This window comes from Pagrus pagrus (genome assembly GCF_965226575.1).
Source record: "Pagrus pagrus genome assembly, chromosome: 14".
Taxonomy (NCBI): domain Eukaryota; kingdom Metazoa; phylum Chordata; class Actinopteri; order Spariformes; family Sparidae; genus Pagrus; species Pagrus pagrus.
The window spans coordinates 20,689,874-20,716,283 of NC_140198.1; the positions used below are offsets into that span (position 1 = coordinate 20,689,874).

Below are 26,410 nucleotides of genomic sequence, written 5' to 3' on the forward strand. Positions count from 1 at the left end.
AACTTTGGCTCCTACTGTGGCTTTGTTTGACATGTTTGGACCATAAAAGAGACAACCTTCTGTTTTTACAGCGTTATAGACTGAAGGAGAATGACCACTGAATTGGAAGTGTTGGAAGTTTCTGGGGTTCAGTTTGTTTTTGACTAGAAAGTGAGGTTCAGTGTGCGACTTCTTGTGAAAGTTCTTCAGAATTGCTGATTCTCTCACCTCGTCTTATTAGCAACAGTCCAGACAGAATTAGAAAAACGTATTAATTTGTTGTTGATTTCAGCCAGTTGCCACTTGTGGCAGCTGGTCAGTGCTTGCTGTTGCACAACTGCAATGCGGGCGGGGCTGCTGTTTGCCTCTGTATCCCCTCCTCCATCTGAACGCGCTAACGGCAACCCGAGACCTTAAATTCTTCCTGCCACCTATGGAAAGAGACGTTTAACTCCGCCGACCACCGTGCCTCGACGCAGTTTTGGTTCTAACTTTTTTAAGACTTCTGGAGGAAATTATCACTTCTCTTGGATCACTGCTTCATGCGCTCTCGCAGGATATACAAGGTAAAGAACTCCTCATACAACTGCTACGTAGCCACATGCATGTATATGTTCACTGAAGGTATAGTTACTAACTTGTTAGTGTCTGTACTCCTTGATAGAAGACTTTCCTGTGACACACACTGTAGTCGGAGCGCTGTAAGGACAAGCGTGTCCGTGCGTAAAGTTGGTTGCTGCGCGATTCCGTGAAGCACATGCTCGTTTCGCTCAAACCCATTTTTAACTGCTTCATGCTGCTAAGAGCTGCTGTTTTCTGCAGCATGCTCGGGGAAGAAATCCCACAACTGCATTGCATATTTTCTTATACATGCAACTCAACATTGGGCTTGATTCTAAATGTACGGGTCTGATTAAAGGGCATTGTCTGCAGGCATGGTCGTGTAATGTGAGAAGGGCAATTCCTGGAATGTGTTAAGACTTTTTGTTAAGGCTTTGCTCAGTGTAGTCTGTCCACAGAGGGCTGAGAATGAGGGTGATGTCAGGAAGGTGGCTCTTGTCTGGACTGGAGTGAAAGCAGCAAGTGGTCACAGACAGGAGAAAGCCAACAAAGAAAAACATCCAATGAAGCAAAAAAGTGTTAAGAACTCACCTTCAGAGTTGAATTGTACTGTCTTCACTCATAGGAAAGTAAAATTGCCCAATTATACAATTTAATTACATTTTTTAACACACCTTAGTGATTAAAAACAGGAATACGGGTGCAGATAAATGTTTTTTTCTTTCTTTCACAAGAAGAGATTGTGACAACCTCAGTTGTTAAGAAAAACAATTAAAATTGTCCAGGTTGACAGGTTGTGCTTGTCAACTCAAATTAATAAATCAACTTCAAATATTACTGCGGTGTTATACATTTACAGATGACATGTTCATAGGCTAATCGGTGTTGGTGTTTGTTTAAAAAAAAAAAAAAGATAAGATAGGCCACTCTTTTAAAAAAAAATCAGAACTGATCAATTTCAGGTGCAACTAATGAAATGTTAAAGGTGCACTTTGTAGTTTTGGGGAAGAAATTTTAATCAGAAGAGAAAGATCTGCATTGACTGATTTGTATTGTTTATTGTTATGCCTAAACAAACTAAATAAATAACTCTTCATTTCACTTCAATAAACTGATCTTAAAGGACAACACAATTTCATACTGTTTTACTTTGTTTATATGTGGCGGACCCTGCCACCTTTCCATCTTCAGACAGTGTACGGGGACCTTATTTTCCTCTGAGAACAGCTTGTTTATTTAGTTATGGAAAAAATGAATATTTCAGAGTTTGTGTTGTTACCCCATTAATATTGTAAATATTAAAATTCTCCAAAACTACAAAGTGCCCCTTTAAATTGCACTTGAATGATTTTTAGGTGCATGAAACCAAAACACTGTGGAGCCCCGCTAACAACTCATCATTTTAACAGCCAATTAACTATTGGGTTTTGCAGGTAACACTCTTGTATAAACTCCAGTTATTAGCTAAAGTGTTGTGAAACGGTTTGAAAGTGGCAGTAAAAAAAAAAGGTCAAACCTACTGCAGTAAATCTGTTTCAGTAAAACAGTCAGAAAATGTAGTGTGAATCATCGTAGCTCAAATTAAATTTTGGCATTTGGACAAAAAAAAAAACCTTTGGAAAATACAGTAATGACACTGCATTACAAATGTTTTGTGTCATCTTTTTTTGAAAGTGTGACACTATGGCTAAATTCCCAAATGTAACCACACTTTAAGAATGACCTTTCAGGTCCTGATGGCAAGAGTTCAGGCAAGTTCCAGCCAGTCTAACTTTAGCCACCGGTGTGAAAGTGGGACACTTGTGGGCAAGCTGCTGACTGCAGAGCTGAACATATGTAGCCTATACAAAACGTACTGAAGGGTGTGTGTGGAGGGTTTCGAGGTTCACTGAGATTCTAGGGCTTCGTATTTCCTCTTTGCTTCGCTTTAGGCCTAAATCTTTGGTTGCCTGTTTGCTTAATAGCCGCATAAATTTGTATTTTCTCCGAAAAGTGTGTTGCTTTTGCTTCCACTCAACGTTACGGTGAAACAAGTTGCAGTTGGTGGTTTTTGACTTTGACTCGTCAGAGCAGTGTGCATAATGTAAGCGACTGCTGCTGCAGTAAATAGATGGCAGTGTGTACAAAACATGGATCAGGAGCATATTACGATGTTGGGCAATAGCAATACACACACACACACACACACACACACACACACACACAACGTGTACTCACGCTTACGGAAGTGATTATCCACTGAAATAGAAACAGGTTGAGATTCCAAGATTGTTTTTCAGCAGGCAGTGATGCCCTGGACCAGCTTTTTAATTGACAAACTGTAAAGTAAAAATGTAAATATTCTCTCAGGGGATCATGTATGGATTAAAAACTATATCTGTATTTTTAATGTGTAAATAATATGTTGGACATGGGATGATGTGAAAATTTCAAGTCACGATCATCCTGCCCAAAATAATTGCGATTTAACAAATATTTAGGCATTTCAGAATTAATCAAGAAACCAATCCAGGACTGTACTTTATCAAGCTATAAGGCTTTTTCAAGTCACTCGTCACTTTTTATTATTAAAAAAAAATATTATTTACTATCCCTAATGATACTGTCGATTAGCAGGATTGGCACATTTCCTTTTAATATATTGGATGTCTCAGATCTTCAGTCCACCCAAATTATCAGCATACAGTCAGCAGAGAAAAAGAAAAAGAATAGAGATATCAGTAAATGTTTTCTGCTGTCCTCTATATTATCGTAGGGTCCCACATTGTTTGCCTAAACGGTGAAGGGCCTCCAGTGTTTTAGCATCCTTGTTTTCTCTTTGTGGTTCATACCTATTTGTGTAGTGGAACAGAAAAGAGGTAAATGGCCAATCTTTTTTTTTCTAGAGTGTGTGATTATTTCTCTGGTCTTCATCAGGGGAAAAGCACGAGGAGGACTGGTGTCAGTTCAGACAGAAGGAGGGCACTTGGCCAGACATTTGTCCCTCGTCATGAGCTAAAAGTTTGACTTTACTGACGCAAGAGATGCTAAACTAAGGTTCTAATTAACTCTTCTGGTAATGCTCAATAGGGAAAATTTATGCCCTGTCATGTTGGTTGAATGTTGTTGCCACTTCAATATTTGTTGTTCTTTGTCGCACAGTAACCTTTGCTTCTGCCACAGACTGACTGACAGTCATTGTTGAAATCCTCATGCAGGACAAGTTAAAGGTGACCCGGTGGGGCTCGCTTAAATCTGCCACCCTCAAAACACTTTAGTTTACATGTGCAGAAGCAAAGCTAAAACCGTTGTAAATTAGCTGGGTATGTTGATATATGGTCCATAGGGTAAATGAGTGTGTGGCATCATGTTTACACAGACACATATAGGGCAGGGAACAGATGAGAATTGTCAACAAGTAGCTGTCAACGCTTCGCTGTTGCATGCCGTTCTTTCTCCACCGTGAACCCGCCGCCACGAGCTGGACAAAATGTGCCGTGCAAACAACATACAGCACATTAAATATTTTCTTCATTCCTCCAACATAATGGAGCATAAATCGATGAGAGGAACAGCCAGAGAAACAAAGCTGCTTGTGTGCACTTCTTAAAGTGGAGCTCTGTCAGGCCGACTCTGCTGACCTTCTTCTGTGAAGTATTTCTTTTTACATCGACTGTTTATTCTGTTTTTAGGCGATGCACATCATCAATTTACTGCCGTTAAAAAAAATCACTTTACTTTGTAGTGCCATTGAAAAGGGCTCCAGGCCTTCCTAAATGTCAAGCAGTGTCTCTTTCACGGTCTACTTTCATTGGTTGTGCGGGATCACACCCCCCTTCCTGTTCACCCACTCCCTTCCAGTGACACTGGCACTGCCTCCTCTTTCTTCGCTTTCTTCACATCTCATCTGCCAAATCATTCTTAAACTGACAGCAGGTCGTGTACATGTACTGTGTGTGCCTGTCGGTACACTCAGATAAGAAGAGACTGTGCTTTCTGACACTACACTTTGGAACCCTTGACAATTATCCATGTGCTATTAGTGTGCAAATGAAAACAAAGACAAGGGAGGGGAAAGCCTGTGCACTTATTTCATGCCAATTTTAATAAAAGACCATGTTTAAATCCAACGTGGATCTTCATCAGGTCAAACTGTGTATATGATATAATATAATGTGTGTATACATAATAAACTGAAGGATTAATGTCCCTTAATGGATGTAGCAGTCATTTTAATCCAGAAACAGCGTATATAATAGTTAAAAACGCACCCTTTTTCTGCAAAGTGAAGTTTGTTTACTTAGTAATTCGTTTTTTGACATGTAAATTAAAGTAAGGTTTTAATGCAGGACTTTAACTTTTAGTTGACTACTTTAACAGGGTGGTATTAGTACTCTGTTAGTTACTTTACTTCTTCAATCATCGCTTGCATGCATGACTCACACCAGTGCACATGCTTGTCTTGCTGCAGCACATTTCTGTTATATAAAGCTGCTGCTTTTCGAGATAAACTGAGTAACTGTGACTGTTTGCATCTGTGATCATATGAGTGTACAAGCATCCAGAGTTATGACTGTAAAAATAGATGTTTTAAGGTTTTCACAGTTAGCTAATGCTAATACATTTTGACCGAGCTCGTGTGTGCATGTGTGTGTGTCTGTGCCGCTTGGAATAGCCGAGCCATGTGATTCCTCCAGATTCTATTTCAGAACGGCGGCCGTCAAACGCTCTGCAGTCTTCACAGCAGCCTGACGAATAGTTAACAAATCTGTCTTTTAATCCCCTGTATCTGTCAGACTTTCCTCACAGATCGACAGGTGAAGCCCATCTGACCTGTAGACGGTTTCAAGTGAGTACTCAATGGAAGTCATGCAGGAACAGCCTGCTGCCATTTAAACATTGATTTGCAGCATTTACACATATGGTTGGTTTGAACTGTCCGATTTTCTCACGGTGAAGGTGTCATTATTGGGTCTGATGAATTTGCATTGACAGGTTTGACTCAGCAGTTGCACAACCTGTGTAACCACGTCAGTGAGGGGTCATGTGGTTCATATGGGCTACTTTCTTCTGTGTTTGCATGCATGCATATGTGTGTGTGCGTGTGTGTGTGTGTGTGTGTGGGTGTGTGTGGGTGTGTGTTTGTTCTGGTAAGCACTTTACAATTACCTGCGGATATTTGAGTAGTATTTTCTTTCTAAGCTTTTCTTAATGAACTTCCAGGGTTTTAAAGTAGCGCGGGGCACGAGCCGCTATCTGGGTAGAGTAATAATCTTGGCACGGACTCAGCAGTCAATCCTGTAATCTAACGGATTATTTGTGTAACAGCTGTTTTCCTTTGTTTTGTTTTCTTTAACACATGAGTGAAATATCTTGAAATGTTCTCTTAATTTGCTGCACGTCTGCCCTTCCTCAGCAGTCACATTTTCTTTATGTGAAATGTAGGCTGTATTAACAACTTTGAAGTATAGTCTTGTTCATTGTCGATTTAATATGTCGATTATTTTCTCTGATCTATAAATTGACCAGTGGCTGCAGCTCTAAATAAAAGGCGTTATCACATAGAAGGCTCCTAATGACGGGCAATACAAGTGCCTGCGCCTGTGTCATTCTTTCCACACCGTTTCTAAAGAACGTCCAGCGAGCCTCCCTGCTGTAATGTTACACCATTCAAGATCAATGACCCCGAGCAAACAATAGTGACCTCTACAACACTAAATAGCAGCTGCAAATGGGAGCGACTGAACTTAATGTCTTCCAACTTGTGTTGTCCAGCTCCTTAAAGGGGTAGTTTGAAGTGGAATTGACAGAGTTTTATTTCTCTTTCCAAAGCCACCAGACTCCTCTGACAAAACCAGTCGTTTTACCTCGCAGAACACAGGAGTTGCTGGTCTACCACTGTCTTGGTCGGTTTGTAAGTTTGTGTTATTGTGGGACTTCAGTAAGCCCGAACTAACCCTTAACACACAGAGGTCCCACAACAACACAAACAGTAGACCAGCAACTCCTGTATTATGGGAGGTTAAATTACTGTTTTTTCTCAAAGGAGTCTGGTGTCCTTTAAAAAAGAGCATCGACAAATATTACACCTTCAGTTTCACATCAGAAAGAGCTGTCTGATGGCAAGGTATAGCTGTGAAAATATTATAAGATACACTTAAACTAATTTTGACTATTTTAAGTTGAAACATGCTGCCTCCATCGACTACAGTACACTGCTTAGCTTCCTACACCATCACTCCTGCTGATTCACCAAACTGGGGGCCTGCCGACCGCCATCTACTGTAGGTAATGCCAAAAATGACTGTTAATACTGTATGTACCTCATACAACCATACTGCAAAACTATCTCTTTAATAAAATAAATTGTTTTTTTAATGTATCAGGGAGGTTTTTTGAAGCTTGTTATTGAATCTGTTGTTTTAATATTCAGTATTTTCATTTTATAAGCTATTTATGAGCTCATAAGCTAATGTGTCTGCTTGCTGGTTGTGGCTATACCATACAACAGTCCTGTAAGTGCTGTGTTTTCAGTGACTGATCTTTATGTGACCACTATATTTTTTCACATGTGATCTAATAGGTCAGGTTGGGAAGTTGTATCTGAGCCTGTTTTTTTTCTGGATTGACCAACCTACAAGGTCGTTACCTTAGCTTACCCTCACGTGGAAGTTTCCATGAGGTGTGACATGGCTGTTGCAATGTCCACATGATCTTTCTGGGTTTACGTCCTCATGTCAGTGGGCTCTGGACGGGTTCCATTATCTGGAAATGGGTCACGGTGTTATCCTGCTGCAAAACACATCCCAGTCTCTCTTCTATGGGACATACCACTGGACTTCTTCCAGACCGGCACTACTTAACTTTGCTGCAGCACATTGTTTATACCCCCTCCCTTCTTTTTTTCCCCCCCTTTCCACTCCTCTGTCTGCCCTGTGTATTTTTCTCTTTCCAAATATCAAGTATTACTGCTCAGTATGTGAGCTCAGCACTGGGGAATGTGCATAAGTTGTTGGACAGGCTACTGACACTGAGAATCCTCTCAGCTACCACTTACAGCTGCTTTTGGCCTCCAGACTGCATTGGCTGCTCGTTCCTTCCTTTCCTCTCTTTTAAGTATTTCTATGACCACACACTTCTATTTCAATATCAGTATATGTGTGCCTAAAGTCAGAAAGTAACATGTTATTATGTCAAAGACATAGATGTATTGTGTTGCAGAGATGTCTACTGAAGTTAGCATGCTAACCAGCTAACCTCATCCTGTCTTGTAATACCACTTTGTACCTCAAGAGGTGCTTGTACATCCCCTGTACTTTAAGCTGGGATATGTTTGCGAGCGGCAAGTTAGCTAGTTAGTCTAATTAGTAAACAAAATAAACTCGCAAAATGTCAAGAAAGGAAATACTCCTAAAACCAACTTTACAACTTATACATTAAAACATTTTTAGTTGGTGTGTACTACAGTGTAGTAAGACGCTTAGTGTTGGTGACATTGATGTCATACAACCGCAGTGTAGCATGTTTATAGCCTAACATTAGCTTTTTACTTCATAAATCATAAACTTGTGTTCAAAATCCAATTTAAAAACCATATGGGCTTTTTTTGGAGGGAACTAAGGCGATGCTAACTTCCGGGCAAGCCTACAAAAATATGTCATCCCTACACCACTCGCGCCTCATAACCTCATCGTAAAACACATTTCATTGAAATTCGACATAAACTGAATAAAACTAACCAAAACAGTCTCAGTTTGTCTCTCCACAATCAACTCTGGTTTGGTTGAAATAAATCCTTAATTAAGTAAGATGTGAAAATATTCCAGTTCAACGCGCTGTTTTAACATGCTGACGATGTCCGACTCCCTGAGTCACGAGGAGTCCTATAGTCTTGGTCCGAGCTATTGTAAATCACCTGCGTACTGTATCATCTGTCGTCAGACTCACCTCCGTCGTCTCTGCGGCTGTGTTCAGTACCAGTCTGGTCCCCAGTTGTTTCAACCGAGAGGCCAACTAATAGCTAGTAAGGCCACTGCTACACTACGGACAGCTACAGCAAAGAGTACAGTGAGCAGTTCGCAGTTATGCTGCCTCATATATTTTTGGAGCTACCTTCAAATTCTGCTTCTACCTTACAAGATAAACCTCAGTTTGAAATGTTTAAATTACTTTTAGTAATTAAAGAAAAATGTAATATTACATTACATAAGACCTGCTTTTTCTGTCTACTTTGGCCGATTAGGTATCTTTTTTGCTGTCTATTATTTATTTTACTTCAGCCCCAGAGAATGGTGGATTGTCCTCATTTGTACTGCAAGACCCAGAGGGAGCTCATAACAGAACAGTCTGAATACTGTTGGTTTTGTTCCTTCTGCTATGTGTAGGAGTAACGCAATGTGATGATGAGACTCAATGGCATAGTTTCAAGAAAGTGTTTCTGTGCCATGAGTCGGGATTCTGTTTCTTGTCGAACAGTCTGTTAAAGAGCTCTGCGTCCTCTCCTGTGAGATTCGTTGTGTTATGTAACATATGTCTGCGACGTATCCAGCAATAAGATGGATTATCCCTATAGGCCCCTGGTTTTTTGGCTGGAAGTCACACATTGTGGATTTGGGCTGCATTATGTAACTCCCCAGAAAACACTGTTCTACTTACAACAAGTTTTGTCAAGCACAAGTGAACCCCTTTAACCCAGCGTGGAACACTCCGCCGCTGTGCGACCAGTGTTTGTTGATGTCATTTTGAATGTGGCCTCTGTGTACTTTCACACAGAAATGACACACTGTACAGGCTACTTTGGCTGTGAATTTATTTTGAAAATAATACTGAATCAGTTGTAGTGACATGGTGTTCATGTGTATAACTACAACTTATTAGCTAATTGCTTTATGAACGATTCTATCACAGGTTTTAGTACACTAGACAGAGCTGACAACTACAAGTTACTCTCGTCCCTTTCGTTTTCTCTCCCTCACCTCTCAATAGGTTGTGTGTGATCTCTCCCCCTCTCCTCTGTGACCTCGAGACCCCAGTCTACGTTCTACCCCTCCCCTCCTCTCCCTGAGGCCATGGTGCTGGGGAGCCTTCTGGGTTTTGGGAAGCAGTTGCTGAGGGTGAAGGTGGTGGACTGTAACACGGAGGACTCCCGTCTGTCCCGATGCCTCAACACTTTCGACCTGGTGGCCCTGGGCGTGGGCAGCACGCTGGGCGCTGGCGTCTACGTGTTAGCCGGTGCCGTTGCACGAGAGAATTCAGGTAAGTTAACCTTACTGTGAACGATCAAAAGACGTCCTGAGACATCTTAAAGCCTCTAATCGTATGAGATGCATTGCCCCCCCTCCCCCCCCACAGGTCCAGCTATTGTGCTGTCTTTCCTGATAGCAGCCTTAGCCTCAGTGTTGGCTGGTCTGTGCTATGCTGAGTTTGGAGCCCGAGTTCCCAAGACAGGCTCGGCTTATCTTTACTCCTATGTGACTGTAGGAGAACTCTGGGCCTTCATCACTGGATGGAACCTCATCCTCTCCTACATCATTGGTAAACATAACTCAACTACTATGAGAGAAACGGAGTGAGAGGATAAGAGGATAGAATAAAGCTTGAGAAGACCTCACAAGATCGACCTCAACTGGTTTTTCTCCGTCGCAGGTACCTCCAGTGTGGCCCGTGCATGGAGTGCTACCTTCGACGAGTTGGTAGGGAAACGCATAGAGCTGTTCTGCAGAGAGAACATGGCCATGAAGGCACCCGGTGTACTGGCAGAGTACCCTGACATGTTTGCTGTTCTCATCATAATCACTCTCACAGGTAACGTGCTTTAGCGTGCTTTATCTTTGCCAGTATGCAGTCACTCATTCTTGAACTTGTAATAGTTGACATTGCTGCATATATTCACAAAAGATAGTTAGTTGATAGATTTCAGTACAAAAACACTCCAGTCTCAGCCTTTAATTGTTCCTTTTCTTTTCTTTGCCTTCTCCATTTCTAAGGTCTGCTGGCATTTGGGGTCAAAGAGTCAGCGATGGTGAACAAGGTTTTTACCTGCATCAACATCCTAGTCTTGTCGTTCATGGTGGTCTCCGGTCTGGTTAAAGGTACTTTGAAGAACTGGCAGCTGGACCCTGAAGAGATCCTGCATCCTAATCACACCAGTAACTCCAGCGTCAAGTAAGAACATGGACGTGCACATTCGCTTCACACGTCGAGGACATTCGGTGAAACATCCTGTTACACTTGATCAGGGGCCCCAGTACAGAAACATTTCTTAACTATCTTAAGCTTCAAAGATAGGAAAATCCTTTATATTCCTATTACAGGAGCAATTCGGACACTCTTTTGATAATTTAATATTTAAATTGGCACTCGTCCTGTCGTGCCTGTACCCATGACAACAGCTGTCTCACTTCAATTGTCACTGACCAGTGGAAAAGGGGTACAACAGGCTTCTCCAACACATTAAAATCGGTCCTAAATTTTATCCTAAACTGAGATTAATACGATGTCAGACAGAAGAAGTTTCTGTAATGAGGCCCCTGATCTACATGTTCCGACTTGTGGGTCTCAGTTTCTTGCTACATTTTGTATAACTTGTGCTAACTAATACCTTAAAACCACGACTGTGTCCAATGTAGCTTATTTTCTGCTGATTTTATTTATTTATTTATTTATTTTTTGTCGCTGTTCAGTGTGACAGACATCCTGCCATCCACAGAGCGTTTGGGAGTGGGCGGCTTCATGCCGTTCGGTTTCACAGGCGTCCTGTCAGGAGCTGCTACCTGCTTCTATGCCTTTGTCGGATTCGACTGCATCGCCACCACAGGTCAGTCGTGGGTGAAAGACCCTGTTGGCCCTGTTCTTTTCTAGTTCCACTTCTCGTATCTCTTCCACTGGCCTAAGCGTATGTTTCCACTTTCGGGGGGTTGGGGCTGAGGGCTGGTGTAACTGAAACTGGAGTTGGAACCATTTCAATGCCAAGCCTGTCTAAACATCCAGGAGTGTTACATAAGAGGGGCAGAGCAGAGAGAAAAGATGCAGTTTTGTGTGTTTGGCCTAATTTCGCTCTCGGTTAAATGTCAAGCACTGTAATGTAGGTTAGGGGCGTAAATCATGAAATAAGGGTTTCTCCATTGTGCAGATCTACACCTGCGAATGGGTGTGTGTCTTCATGTAGTTCTATTTAATCCATTCAATTCCTCTGGGTCCTGTAATAGCTGGAGCGTTTCTCCCGGTTCGCCTGCTCCCTGGCCCCCTAGCTTTTCCCACCTCTCTTTTTCCTGGATTCTAATTGGCTAGCATGAAGTTAACCCTGAGTGATTGCTTGAGTTTGGCTTGTAGGGGCATGTCTGTCTCACGCACACTCCTAGGCAGCTGAAAGCCATTATATTATATCATCTGTGTGTGTGTTCGTGTATTCTGGCTAGCCAGAGTTAAGTTGGCGTGAAGCCATCATCCCTTCCCCCTCAATACACCACACACACACACATACAATAAACACACTTACATCCACACAACTATCATGCTTATGACCCCCAGCCTCCCAGTAATCTAGGGCCAATCAGTAGCTGTCACCTGTCATGAATAGATGTGTCGAAGAAAGGATCCAGGCAGTGTTTTACGCACTCCATCATCATGGTGTGATTTCACTGCAGAACAGGACGTGAGTGTTTGCCTGAGGAGCTCTGTTGCGTAATCACCTGCAGCTGAATAGTTGGGTGTTTCAGTCTTTTGGGTGCACAGAGAAAATAAGCTCCTTGTTCAATTTGATTGCAATGTACCCGGAATTTTGGTCCTAAATACATGTTTGTCCATTTTTCCATGTTTACTTGAATTCAGCCAAAATGACCATAACAGATCGAATGGTGTGTTGAACTGTTACAGTTACCTGCTGACTACATCATCAGCACCCTGCAGTCAAATTGCCAATACAGAGGTCTCAGTCGAAGGTGGAGATCTGATGTGTCCCATTTCTTTTTTTAGCTATATTATCGCAAATGACATATTTATTCAGATCACAAAGCAAAGCCAGAAAGACTTCATAATGATGTGATATTTCAGCTAAAGTAATAAAGCAGTTTCCCCTTTAACTGTGCCTGTTCACTACCCACACCCTAGGTGAAGAGGTGAAGAATCCCCAGAGGGCCATCCCTATCGGCATCGTATCCTCGCTGCTCATCTGCTTCGTGGCGTACTTTGGCGTTTCTGCCGCCCTCACCCTCATGATGCCGTACTACCTGCTGGACAGCAACAGCCCGCTGCCTGTGGCTTTTAACTATGTCGGCTGGGGAGGAGCCAAATACGCTGTAGCTGTAGGCTCTCTTTGTGCTCTGTCTACGAGGTAAGCGGTAACGCACCGGCATTAGTCTGCCATTGGCTTTAAATGCATGCTCATGTACTGTGGCTCTCTGTCTCAGATAAACATGCACACACACACATAGACATTTCTCTGTGTGTCTCGGTGCGTGCGTGAACATCTGAGTATATATTTAACTTCGGAAGGCACTTGATCCCTTCGCTAAAAATAAGAGCACTGCTCAGAATATATTGTAGCTTCAGTGTATGTATGTGATTATGTAACACTAACTCATGTCCAGCTGCATTTTTTGATTTATATTCAGTTTTTAATGGTTTTATAAGTACATACATACTTAATTTTGCACATATTCTGAATGCCTATTGCTTTGATGCATAATTATAATGAATAATTATGAATTATATGCATCCTTTATTTAAAAATGTTTGCATGGTATATTTAAGGTCAGGTTAATACAGATGTATGCTTCCTGTTCCTGCATGTCACTCTTATTCTACCATGTATATAATGCACAATGTGTACATTATATTGTGTAATTGTACTGTATGATGTTGCCTGTATATGCGAGCTGGTGTCTCTGTTCATGTATGTTCCACGGCATTCTTGTGGGTGTAAATGTGGATACTATATATCCTGGTCTTCCCCCCCGGTAGCCTGCTGGGTTCTTTGTTCCCTATGCCGCGTGTGATCTGGGCTATGGCCGACGATGGGCTGCTTTTCAAGTTCATGGCCGAGATCAGCCCTTGCACCAAAACCCCGCTAACTGCAACCCTCACCTCGGGCGCAGTGGCAGGTGAGACACTAACACGCATGATTCAAAACAAGCAGGTGTCTTTGTTATTGGTTGAGGTAGTCCGGGTCATACTGTGTCATTCTTCTAGCATGTCTCAGTGGCTAGACTTTGTTTGTTATTGAACTTAAAAAGACCCAATATAATATTACTGCATGCTGAAGTAGCCAAAGAGGTTTACATTGGAACAGAGTAACAGCATGTAGGAGAGGAGGATTTTGCATGCTGGCATTTGAATATCGCCGGACGTGTGTTCCGTTGCAAGCTCCCCCGCCCCGAATCCGCAACTTATATTTGCTTCCTTTCACTAATTCTTCCCCTTTCTGACCTACTGACCTCTCTCAATTCTTCCTTTCCTGTTGTTCCTTTACTCTACACCTACAACTGTCATCCCAATCTGACGTTTCCTTCCACACCCACCTCCCAACCCCCAGTCTGTTGGGTTCCATGTTTCCCCTACCCCGTATCATCTTTGCCATGGCTCGGGATGGCCTACTCTTCTCCTTCCTGGCCCGCGTCAGCGAGAGGAAATCCCCCATAACCTCCACTGTGGCCGCCGGGGTTATGTCTGGTAAGATGAAGAGGGAATGCAAAATAAGGAGGGTGAGGAAAATAGAGGCCTGTGTTTGAGGACAGGGGAGGGAAGAAGGGGATTAAGAGTCATTATTGGAAGAGTTGCTTAATCCTTATGTGCGATCATTTAATCATGTATATTTTAAAAATTATTTGCTACTGAAATTTCTTTTGAGTGTATTGTTGCGGATGTAGTTACTAACCTTTTCTTCATGCGCTTGCTGCTGCCACTTAATGCATATGTTTTGATTTGAGTCCTACCTATGACAAACATGATTGTGACCTGTACATGTTTATTTTTATATTTAAAGGAAAGTTGACATTATTTTCATTTTTGTGTCATTATTTTCCATTTTCAGTTGCAGTTTGTTAAGGTCTATCCAAAACTACTTGGTTAGGTTGAGTAAAAAAAAACAACCTAGTTAGGTTGAGTCAACAAAACTACTTGGTTAGGTTTAGGCGACAAGACTACTTGGTTAGGATAAGTCAACAAAGTGGCCTACTAAGGTTTAGGAAAAAGATTGTAGATGAGGTGAAAACAGAGCCATAGAGTAGAAATAATTTTTAAAAAAGTAGACCCTTGCATGGTCGAGTAGAGTGTTAATGAAAGATGAGAGATCTTGAAAACACATTGTGATCCTTTCAATTCATTACAGTGATAAATGTACCAATGTATTTTTTAGTTTCCAACTCTCTTTTTTTTGTTTGTTTGTTTTTTGAAAGCTATCATGGCATTTCTGTTCGACCTGAAGGACCTGGTGGATCTGATGTCAATAGGGACGCTGCTGGCCTACACGTTAGTGGCTGCCTGTGTCCTGGTGCTCAGGTCAGTGGGGGGGACTTCAGTATATAGAGTTAATCCAGGGACACTGGGTTTGCGCCTGTCAATGTTTTTCATGAGCTGTCAAAACTCCATGCATGAATGCGAGGTGGAACTCACACTGGCAAGTGGTCAGTGAAGTAAAGTAATGTCCATGTTGGCGTTGGTCCAGAGGCTCAAACACTCTATAGTTCGATTACCGCCTTCCTACAGCTGCATATCTTTGTATCTCTTTTTAGCAAGCAGTGAAACCCAGCCCGACATCCATGTTGAAAGCAGTTTCATACTCTACCTGGAAAATTTTGACTCTTGCCAAAAATGTGTCTCCAGCTGACATTACAGTATGATTGACATTACTCATAAGGAGGTTTATTGTGCACTAGTGTTGCAATATGCGCTCCTTATCACTTGATTACCACTGGGACTACCAACTAATTTAATTGATGCAAATAAAAAGTAAGAAGTTAAAGTGGTAAAACGGCTTTATGTGTGTATTTGACTGTGCCAGGTACCAACCTGAGCAGCCCAGTCTGGCGTATCAGATGGCGAATACCCAGGAGGAGGTCGAGCTGAGCGACGGCATTAGTGCTCCCAGTATGGGCATCTTGCCTGGTATAGAGGAGAGGTTCAGCTTCAAGACCCTTTTGTTCCCAGACAACCCTGAGCCATCCACACTGTCGGGCTTCGCTGTCAACATATGTGCCTCCATCATGGGTAGGTGATGACTTTGATACAGCATTAGAACGCAATAGATAAAAAGAAATTGGATTGAGATCAGTAGTCTGTGTTAAGTTGCATTTCTCCAGAGTTACACATGAAATAAAATAAAAACATACCTACTTCTGCAGGAGCGTTGATCCTGGCGTTCAGTATACTGGCAGTGCAGGGAGGCACTGCCGTTTGGAGCGTCATAGGCCTCTGTGTCATCTTCATGGCGTGTCTTCTCCTCACCTTTATCATCTGGAGACAACCTGAGAGCAAGACAAAACTTTCCTTCAAGGTTTGATTCCAGAAACCCACTCTGTGTTGTGTAGTATGGATTTAAAGCAGTTTATTAAAGATCGCTTTTCTTTCTGTGATGTTGGTCCCTTCAGGTTCCACTGCTCCCCTTCATTCCAGTGATCAGTATGTTTGTCAACGTTTACCTGATGATGCAGCTGGACAGAGGCACTTGGATACGATTTTCTATCTGGATGGCTATAGGTAGGTAGTCTCCATTTCTGTCATCATAAATGGTTTCAGTCCAGGGTTTAAAGTGACTTTCTATTTGCAGAAATTCTATTGATTCCTTAAAAGGAAACGGTTTTTACTTGACCTTCACTTGAGTGTCTCTGGCTAAAAGGATGGTTGATTTCCTCATCATCCACTACACCGCTGATGCTCTCAGACTAATTCCATACAGCTGGCACTTTACTTGCTTTCGTAGCTTGAAATAGTAGCACAACAAAGTGATGGTTCAGGCAGCCTTATTATGTCATCATTTTGTGATAATAGAACCAATCACAATGTTTGTTTACCGTAATGTCCAGGTGTTTAACTACAGTATACATCTTTAACTTTGATGGTACATTCAGCTAAGAATATGTCAAAATGCAATATGGCTGTTATTGCATTATATAATGCAAAATATTTAATGTAAATTGTTTAAAGGTGCAATATGTAAGAATTGTACACCTTAAAAATATAAACCCACAACAAAAAAAATCACATTCTATTGATAATTTTAGTAAATTTTTGAACGTTTTCAACTTAAATTGTTACATATTTCACCTTTAAATCATTTAAAGGCTGACTATACAATATTCAAATCTACAACCAAGAGAGCTTTTAAGATGCTGTGCATGTAGTTTGCATTACCTCAGAACTTAAACATAGAGTTTGAGCCAAATATGAAATCAAACTGACGCAAAGATTATCTCAAGCTCCAGCAACAGACTAGGTCAACACAACCAAACACTTTAAAACGCTAAAAGTCTCATTTTAGTGAGAGTGTTTCACAATGACGTTGTGTCTCGTGCTGCTTTTTCAGGTTTCGTGATCTACTTTGGCTACGGCTTTCATCACAGCAATGAGGCAGCTATGGCCCGCTCGTCTCCAGACACAGAGATGAATGGCTTCAAGCGCGTCCAAGAATCAGAGGCCATGTCACCAGAAAAGGAGGCCTTCCTGCACTACGCTATCGATGCCAGGGAAGAGGACGATGGAGATTTGTAAAATCGCATCAGAAAATGCTGCGTACATCTCAACCTGCCCCGACACCAGTCTATCTGTGTAAGAGTATTTTTGAGCCGACAACTCCCAGTCCCTCCCCGGCACTACTCCCTTTTGGGGAAAGTTTATAAAAAAAAACCTTTGACCTCAAATTCACAAATCTGTGACTTTCCTCTTTGGCCGCTCGGTGGAACAACAGAATTTCTGAAGCCATAATTGACGTTATTTCAGTATTTTGTAACAAGCTTGTTACCCCCTTTAGCTTGGCTTTGAGTTTCAACTACTTGTTATCGCTTGGCTGTTCGAGGGGGGAGGGAAACATATGAGTGTTTCAAGGAGGTTCAGAGATACCGGGAGACCATAACTTTTGTTTCTCTTCATGGGTCGTAGTTACTTCTTTGGAGAGTGTCTGGGTTACATCGCTGGCAGTAGGACTATGTGCACATGTGATAACTGCTTTCACCCGGGAAAGTTCAACAGCAGTACATTTATGTCTTCTCTTTCCGTTAAAATCTAAAGACTATCCACCGTATCAGATGAAACAGTTGGTACGCATTCTCATAAACCTGCCAACTCTTATGTAATTGAGGTTGACATGCTGCTCTAACAGTCCTCCCTGACCAGTGAGAGCTTGCACAACACACACTTGGCTTCTCAATGATATAATTACCCTTGCTCACATGCAGAAAAGGGTGGTCGGGCCACTGGGTGCACGTGTGTAAGTGGGCCGGCAGGGAGCTGTAGCGTACAGTCTCCGTGAGTCCAATTCACAGTCCAAAGGGTTGCATTGAGACCATCTGAGGTACCATGCTTTCTCTTGCAAAAGGGAAAGCCTGGCGTCCTATTGTGGTCATATGGTATAGTTTGAATGCAGGCGTCTTTGCAGGAAGCAGGCATGAATGATCACAAGCGATGGATCTGGCTGCAAATTATGATGCAGAAACTGCTGTAACAAAATATTGAACATGATCTCCTGTTGGATAGTTCCTCACTCTGTGGAGTTATTTGGTTAAAAGCCTACCAGGAACATTTTAAATTGTGTAATGACCGTTGTCAGGATACACTCATATTTTTGGATTTGATACCCTTGGTGAATATAGGAAATCTGGTATGTGAATCCTGACAGGTGAAAACATTGACAGTTGCTGAATGTCTGTTAATGTAATGTAACAGTAGATCATAGTGGATTTTCACAGTGCTGGCTGCTGTGTCTGTTTTGCATCTGTAGCTTGTTACATTTAGTTAGTCTTATCAAAAAAAATAATACAGGCAACTTTTTTTTTCTAAAAATGTTCAATTTGGAGTTATGTATTTGTTCTCAATTTATTTTACGCCTTTTCTCATGTTTATTAATGTTATTTTATTACTCGCTCCCTAAACATGGTCATTTCTGGCGTGCTGTTCAGATTACGAATCTGATTCAAGTTTATATTTACAATTAAGTAAAAGCCTCTGAAGAATTGTCCACATCATGGTCTGTCGAAAAGAATCAGTGCAGCAGAAGCAGAGATATCGTCTTTTTTATTCCACGTGTTTCTCTTCCTTGTCAACCTGGCGCCTGCATTACCCACAATGCAACTCAACTGCTGACATTTCGGCACGAGTTTTGGGTGTGGATGCTTGTAGCAGCTAATGATGAGATGAGACGAGGAGCGGGTTACACTCGTAATCTCACTTCTTTTTGTACCATTAAAAATACCTTCTTTTTTTTTTCATTTTTAAACTTCTAGCCTTCAGCTGACTCGGGTGACATCACTTGAGTCAATTTATCAGACTATGCGCTGCTTCCTCTGTGGCTACAAAAGGCTTTATACAAAATTTTGAATGCAGTAGTACTCCCAAAGACTTGTAAACAGACTTTGACGTGTAAAACCGGTGTGTTTTCCTTTGAACAAAAGGTTATTCATTGTTTAAAGGTGCAATATTTAAGAATTTTAGTCGAAAACATTAAAAAACTAGCTAAAATTATCCCGAAAAAGTGAGGAAATAACAGTTTACATTATGGCGTCTATGTATTGTGTAGCGGAGATATCTACTGAGGTTAGCATGCTAACCAGCTAGCCCCAGCCTATTCTGGCCCATAGCCCCTGTGCTCGAGCTCCTGGTCTGCACCGCTAGCTGCAGGAGCTAACAAGCTACTGGCAGCTACAGTTAACAGCAACTAGCGGTTATTCTGGTGACATGCTGACCCCTAATTGTCTCCAGAATTAATTTGACAGGAGGCCAGTTCTTACATATTGCACCTTTAAATGCAGTTATGTTACGTCATATCATTTTCCCATTAGTTTTAACCCTTAAGTGCATTCACTGTAGTTTTGGGAGTCCTTTAAAACAAAAATAGCTGTCTTTAAATAGAATCATGTATAATCAAGATTGTGTATATAAGATTTTGTTTATATATCTTGCAGTAAATTATTTGTAAATTGGAGAAAAGGCTTATTTTATGTTGCTCTGTTTGTGTCAGACCTTTTGTTCCTTATATTGTGTTTACAGGATCAGTGCAACTGAAACTTTATACTCAGGGTTGGCAAAATCACTGCCTTCACCTTACTTCACCCGTTATTGCCTTATTAACAAAAAACAAAATGCAGTTATGTAACTATGAATACAGGATATTGGCATGGCTGTGACAGAAACAGGTTCCTTGGGGTCACAGTGGGCTTCCTGTAATGCAACCTTTCACAGTAAGTTTATGACGTGTGACATCACGTTAAACATCAAGTATCGCTTTCATGAATCATGACTGACTTTTCCAGTGTGCTTAACATGGTAATATACTGCTAAATTGTCACGCGAGGAGGTAATTATACTTAAAAAAGAAAAAAAAGAAAAATCTACTTTTTAGAAGTTGTTAAATCACAAATTTCACAGATAGTCAAAGAATGTGAAAAATCCTATTTCCCATAATTCTGTTTATTTCAAAGAAATCTATCTATGCACAGTTTAACATAACAACAATTGACAAGTGATTCATGTTTTATCTTACTGTCCTGTGAATGTCCGTTATTTGTTTTTTACTGCATGAAATTTACATCAGGTTCCCTGTTGAATCAATACAAAGGGATTCATGTGTATATGAAAATCTATTTTCTGGCATAAGATGTACTTTTTACTTGTTTTTATCTCTCATGTCATAGCAAACCTCAGCTTTTACCATGTATAAATACCATATGTATACATATCCACTTAGATAAAAAGCAGCTTTCTTTCCTCTTTGATGCTTTAAAACCCTCCTGACCTAAACCTTCCCTTTACACGATGAATGTCACATTATTCAGCTTTTGATGTTTCAAATCCATCACCAGTGTGGTATACCATCATTTTACTGTGATCACATGAAGTTCTCAGACCCCCCTTTTTCTTTTGTTTGCCTTTTTCTCGGCCGTTGTTTGCTTTGTGTTTAAGACTGTAAATGCTGAAAAAGCACAAAAGATGTCCGTATGTTTCAGTCTGTTACTCTTCAAAGGATCCTCTTTCTGTTATTCATCTCTGTGGTTCAGGTCTCAACGCTGCCTCGCCGAAGAGGAGCAGGAGCATTTTACATTTACACACAAAACTTTTTAAAATTGTCAATGACTCGTCGTCACATCAACAGGTCTTTTTTATGGAGCTTTGTGTAACTGTTCATAGTTTCACACTTACCGTGGCTAAATGACAACAGCGCTATCTCCTTGACAACTGAACAAACGTTATCTGTTTAGGAAGACCATTAGATGCAACTTTAAAGCTCGCAAAGAAGCTAGTAAGTGGGCCTTGGGTTTAATTTTTGCATTCAGGTGTTATGTACAGTATATTTTCAGGTATGCAACTGTTGCCTAAAACAGCTTCTAGGTCTCTGTTGAAGTTCTCAATATTTGTTTGACATGTTTGTTTGCTTTCTTCTCCTTATATTTCACATTTAGGTCATTGTGTGTGGGGATGTGAAATTTCTGTACTTTGGCGCCACCTTCTGGTAGTATCAGGACCGACCCCGGGATACTGAGAACGAGGGACTGAAAGCAATTCATGAATTATCTTAAAATTTGTGCCCGATCACACAGAAGTCCCACACACTTTAAATTTAATACTCATAAAGCATGTAGCCTTTTGATCCTGCAAGTCAAGAATGCCTTGATTGTTTATGCTTGTCTGGTTGTCCGCTTGTCTCCTGTTTTGTCCCTTTTTGTTTAAGATCAGTGTATGTTTCATGCATCGCACCTGTAAATAAAATGAGCTTTTCGAAAACGCAGACTCCTTCCTTCTGTGGCCGTTCATGAAGAAATCTACTGATTTAAGACTTTTATTACACTCCTCACATGATCCTATTGACAGGAATATAATGTTTCTTGCGATCTTACAATATGATGAAGCTCAATTCCTCAGCTATGTGGAAGATCTAAAGTTTTTCCTGTCACTTTTAAAGAATCTCAAATGGTAACAAATGCTGTCCCTGGTGGAGATCTTCAGCTGATGAAATGCCACTCTGAGAGACGACATACAAGAATTGGAGCCCAACTGAATAAATATTAGAAGTCCTAAATGTATTAATAATATATAAGGAATTATTTCTACAGCCAAAGGAAATTACTCCGTGGTTGAAATGTGTGTGGAACGACCATTTTTCTTATAGTCAGTGGGAAACAACTTGGCTTCTCACATATAACTGTATCCCCCAAGCGTTGAAAGAATTGCGTTACAAAGTTGTTGATTATATTTATCCCACCAACAAATATGTCTCAAAATTGATCAGAAGCAGCTTCCAGCAGAATGCAGCTGAATCAGGTGTTCCTCCACTCGAGGACAGCAAACCTTCAGGTGAAAAAAGGGGCACTGGAGCTCACTGATATATCTACAGCCTTTAATAATGTTTGGACTTTACTGTGGATTCAGCAGAGTCAGAGTGGACAAAGATATAATTGTAGTCAAGCTAGAACATAATGTCGAAAGTACAAACAGTATTGAGAAAAGTAAAAGTAAAAGTGGAAGCCAAGGATGTAATAGGCTACTATACAATAAAGAAGTTCAGGAGACTGCCAGGTTATCAATTTTCACATCCATAAAGCAATAAACTATAACATGTGCTGATGTGTTAGTGTGTTAAATGTTGTATTTGCATGCATGTATGATGTAATTGACAAGTGATGGAGTAAAATGTTGTCCAGCAGGGGGCGCAAATGTGTGGAGCAGCAGCAGGAGGATGCTCTGCCAGGTGTCGGCTGCAGCATCAGCACCGCTCCTCCTCCTCCTCCTCCTCCTCCTCCTCCTCCTGTCCGCAGCATCTCTCTCTCTCTCGCACTGTTTCCTGGCAGTCAGAGAAGGAGGGAGACGGAGTGAAGAGACGCGCTCGTGTTTCGTTTCGCAACTCCTGCATCTGACCGACATTTCTTGAACGCATCAACGGCGCAGAAAGCTGGAGGTAAGTCTCACAGCTGAAAACACCCTGCGGTTGTTGTGTTGTGTTCGCAACGATGCTTCGCAGGCCGGCGTGAAGACGTGTTTTTTTTTTTTTTTTTTTTTTTTTTTTGTTTAGCCTGAAGGATTTGGGTTTTGGGTCTTGGTTCTGATTCGGTTCCGGTTCTGATGCGTCTTATTTCCGCCAATAGGGTGCAGCATGAGAAATGTCACCCAAATAAGAGCGACGCGGAAGTTGACGGCACTGTAAGTGGAGCAGGGGGCTGCAGGAGAGCGTGGCTGCAGATGGAGTGAGGTCAGACAGGCAGGAGCAGGCTGGTGTGATGGATGGAGCGGGTCAGGTCTCTGTGGGTGATGCTAATGATCAGACATAGATTACACAGGCTTTAGACCTGGCTCCAGCTATGATCCACTGCACTGAGAGGTGGCAGGGAAGACACTTTGGAGGAATTTGTGTTTGAATGTTGTTGTTGTTGTTTATCAGTGCTTTTTTTTTCTTTATTTAATAGTTTTGCGCATGGTTAGAATGCCTGACTTTGGAGCGTAATAGTTTCTGTAAACGGAAAAAAAAAAAGATGCCAAAAGAGTCCCATTCTGAACTGTTTTTCCTTGAAAACATGCCAGGAATGAGGCAACTGGTTTCTAGTTCTGTTATATATTATGGTCTGTATTATGTAGCTTTGGGGAAGACATTGATATACATTAGTAAAATAATAAAACAAACTCATTGTTTTCATAAACTGAATTAACAAACTGACCTTAAAGGACAACACGACTTCATACTGTTTTACTTTGTTTATATGTGGCGGACCCTGCCACCTTTCTATCTTCAAACAGTGTTCTGGGGACCTTATTTTCCTCTGAGAACAGCTTGTTGATTCAGGTATGGAAAAAAAGTTTGTATTATTGCTGCATTTATATTGTAAATATTAAAATTCTGAGTTTGAATTCCTTCTCAAAAACTACGTAGTGCTCCTTTAATGGAAGGGGCTTTTAAAGAAGTAGTACGTAAAGTTTTGCTCGATGATTGATCAAATCTCCGAGAAAACCTTTTCCCCCCATTTGGTTTCTTTTGTAACACACTTATAATCCTGTCTTCTCTTTACCTTCATTTACCGATGAGACTGCCCTGCTCCTACACAAAAATACATCACCTCCTTTTCTTTAGTGTCTTCTTACTCCTTTTCAAAGAATCAAAGCGCCTCAGTGAGATGCACAGTATTTCTGTGTGCTTCAGTCACTTTTGCAATAACTCCTCAGCCTCCTCCGAGAGGAGGGAGGGGAGGAACTACGGGAGATGATAGATTAAATAAAGGCGAGCAGACAGAGGGCATGTCTTTCACAATCAGCTGCCTCTTGTCCTGATTGATCGGCGTCTGATGATCAGGTCGTCCTTGAGACTGTGGGGGGCAGTTTTCACCGTGTTGTTAGGGTGGAGCGTATGCATAGGGTTTGTTTTCTCTTGACTAAAAGTGTCCGGATATCTAAAAGTTGCATCATTTTGTTCTGTGTTACGCGTGCTGTGCATAAAACATGCGTGGAAGTTTGTTGTTGTGTGTGTTTATTGGAACTCTCTGCTGCCGTGATCGATCTCAATATCAGAGGCCTCCCACATGTATGGATCCTACCAGTCCATTTTGCTAAATCTCACCAATCCCTCCCGGCCATGTTAATGTGGAGGTTGACACTGCATCAAAGCAGGGGCAGCGGAGCCTGTGGCCTTGTAACTCAAGCTGGTGTGCTGTCGCTCGCTGTATTCCAGATGCTGATGCGTGTGTGATTGATTCATTACATCTGACCTCTGCAATGTTCTGAGCAGCGATCAATTCAGCAGATCTCTGCCAGGAAAACCACTCGCAGCACTGGTGCCTGTGTGTATGTGTGTGTGTATGTGTGTTAGTGCTGGGTCAGGTGCTTATGTATGTGTGCGTGTTTCTGCAGGTAAGACAGTTTGTCACAAAGCCCACGAGTGTAGAGCGCCTGGTGCGACCTTCAAGGTCATTTTATAGGACGGAACAGAGGAGGAGAAGGAGGAGGGAGGGAAGAAATAGAGATGATAAGTGAAGTGAAGGAGAGAGGAGGAAAAGTATGTCAGTGTGCCTCTCAATTTCATGTTGGATGTGTGTATTTCCGATGGTTTTGTTCTATTATTTAAACAGGATGAAGTAAAAGTAGCTCGGTGTGTGTTTAGAGACAACAGAGAGCGTCAGAAAGATGGAGAGGCTGCGCTGTGGCCGCTCACAATTAGATGTTTTGCAGGCTTCTCTCCGCTCTGCGCGAGGATGCGTCGTTCTCGCGTGAGCGCATGTGTGTGAATGAAGTGTCAACACACATGCGGTCACACGCTCTCAGATTCACGCCGTCTTTTGTCTGGAAGGTGGCAATGAGCTCGTCGCGGCTCCTCCCCTGCAGTCACGGGCAGGACATCAGAGGGTGAACAGAGAGGCACGCCTCCGCAGATGACACACACACACACACACACGCACATGCGCATGCACACACCCCCCTGTCCTGTGGGGAGTCAACATGAAAGACCTTCTTCACTTCACCATTTGCAGAATCTGTGCGACAGAAGTCAGGTCGCTTTAATTATATTAGTCAGCAAGCTGCGGCTCTTAATAGGCAAATGAATGTTACTTTATGAATGCAGTGGCTTTATGAGGACAGAGCTGTAAGAGCTGCACTTAACTTGACTGTAAAAAGAGTCCACATCATTCATTTTTTATGTGACGTCTCCACACTGGACGTCTACATTCTGTTTGAGCCTCGCTCTTGTTCCCAAAAATAAACTGATCTGTCAGAATAGCAGCGGCAGCATATGCGAAATCCTTAAACTGAGCATAATTCTTCTTAAGTATCCCCAAAGACCAGTCCGGTAGTTTCCTCTGCTTCCAGTCTTTTTGTTACGCCGCCAGTTCAGACCATTACCATATTTTTTTTCTGCACATCATCACCACCACTACCACCCCAAAACCCTCAGCTCGTTCTATTCTTTGCTCACCTCTCACTGATCCTTTGCCAGTCGTCCCTCCCCCACACCCCTGGGGTTTGCCACTTGCACATTACACATGCATACGCGCACTCACACATTACAATACTAACAAGAATCCCACACTTCCCGATTCCCCCCCCTTTTCCCTCGCACTCTCTCTCTCTCTCTCTCTCTGCAGCATCATTTGTTTCTATTATCATATTTTCCGAAAATAAACAGAAGTGACTCAGCCCGTCTAAGTTGCACTCAGCTTTTTCTTTGTCTGGGGCTGTTTCCCCTCCGCCAGCTTTATGTCTGACTCTGTGTTCGTTTGTGTGGGCAACTTCCTCCGTCGGTGAATTCTTTGTCTGCAACGTGAACTCATATCCTCACCTCTCCTCTTCCTCCTCTCCTCTTTGTCCCCTCATACAGCCATGCAAGAGTTAATATTTTCCCTGCGACAGGAGTGAGGGTAGTGGGTGGAGGGGCTCTGCTAATAACAATGCGGTGCAACCAGCAACCAGCGTGGACAGACACCCCTTTTTTCCTCTCCTCCGTGCCACCCCTGCCTGCATCTACGTTCATCTATGAACCAGTAAACACAAGTCTTCCTCCTTCTCCTAATTCTCTCCCCCAGACCGTAACAGTAGCGTTTATTTCTAATCACGCTGATCTCCCTATCAGTTTGTTGTTTGTCCCGGATTTATCTCATTTCTCTTCTCATTTCCTGCACATTTGTCTTCCCTTTATCCATCTCACCACCATCCATCCTTACAGGCTGCACAGCACAGCAAAACCAGACAGCGAGGCAGGACCATGTCTGATTGA

At 42.0% G+C, this 26,410-nt stretch overlaps 2 protein-coding genes across 4 annotated transcripts in view; both read left to right on the forward strand.

Annotated features, from left to right (window-relative positions):
* The first annotated feature begins 405 nt into the window (after positions 1–405).
* Positions 406–20,433, forward strand: slc7a1a (solute carrier family 7 member 1a). Of its 2 annotated transcripts, XM_084374614.1 has the most exons (14): positions 406–545; positions 5,316–5,368; positions 9,505–9,774; positions 9,871–10,053; positions 10,165–10,323; positions 10,506–10,683; positions 11,202–11,335; positions 12,628–12,850; positions 14,051–14,187; positions 14,913–15,015; positions 15,518–15,723; positions 15,858–16,009; positions 16,104–16,212; positions 17,039–20,433. In XM_084374614.1, exons 3-14 carry the CDS (start codon positions 9,588–9,590, stop codon positions 17,221–17,223), a joined length of 1,956 nt encoding a protein of 651 aa, XP_084230740.1. In that variant the 5' UTR covers positions 406–545; positions 5,316–5,368; positions 9,505–9,587; the 3' UTR covers positions 17,224–20,433. The 2 variants fall into 2 exon arrangements, with proteins under 2 accessions (XP_084230740.1, XP_084230741.1); XM_084374615.1 differs by lacking the exon at positions 5,316–5,368 and having other exon boundaries at positions 413–545.
* Positions 20,434–22,492: 2,059 nt separating this feature from the next.
* Positions 22,493–26,410, forward strand: part of mtus2a (microtubule associated tumor suppressor candidate 2a) — a 50,253-nt gene continuing 46,335 nt past the window's right edge. For both annotated transcript variants that reach the window (XM_084373333.1, XM_084373334.1), the window contains exon 1: positions 22,493–22,615. The gene's annotated coding sequence lies outside the window, so the exon portion shown is untranslated. The remainder of the gene's footprint in view (positions 22,616–26,410) is intronic.

Excerpts from the sequence above, each read along its gene's own strand:
- slc7a1a (XM_084374614.1), top strand. The coding sequence starts at position 9,588 with ATGGTGCTGGGGAGCCTTCTGGGTTTTGGGAAGCAGTTGCTGAGGGTG. Across the intron at positions 10,324-10,505 it reads CATCATAATCACTCTCACAG|GTCTGCTGGCATTTGGGGTC; the intron begins GTAACGTGCTTT and ends TCCATTTCTAAG. Across the intron at positions 12,851-14,050 it reads CTTTGTGCTCTGTCTACGAG|TCTGTTGGGTTCCATGTTTC; the intron begins GTAAGCGGTAAC and ends CCCAACCCCCAG.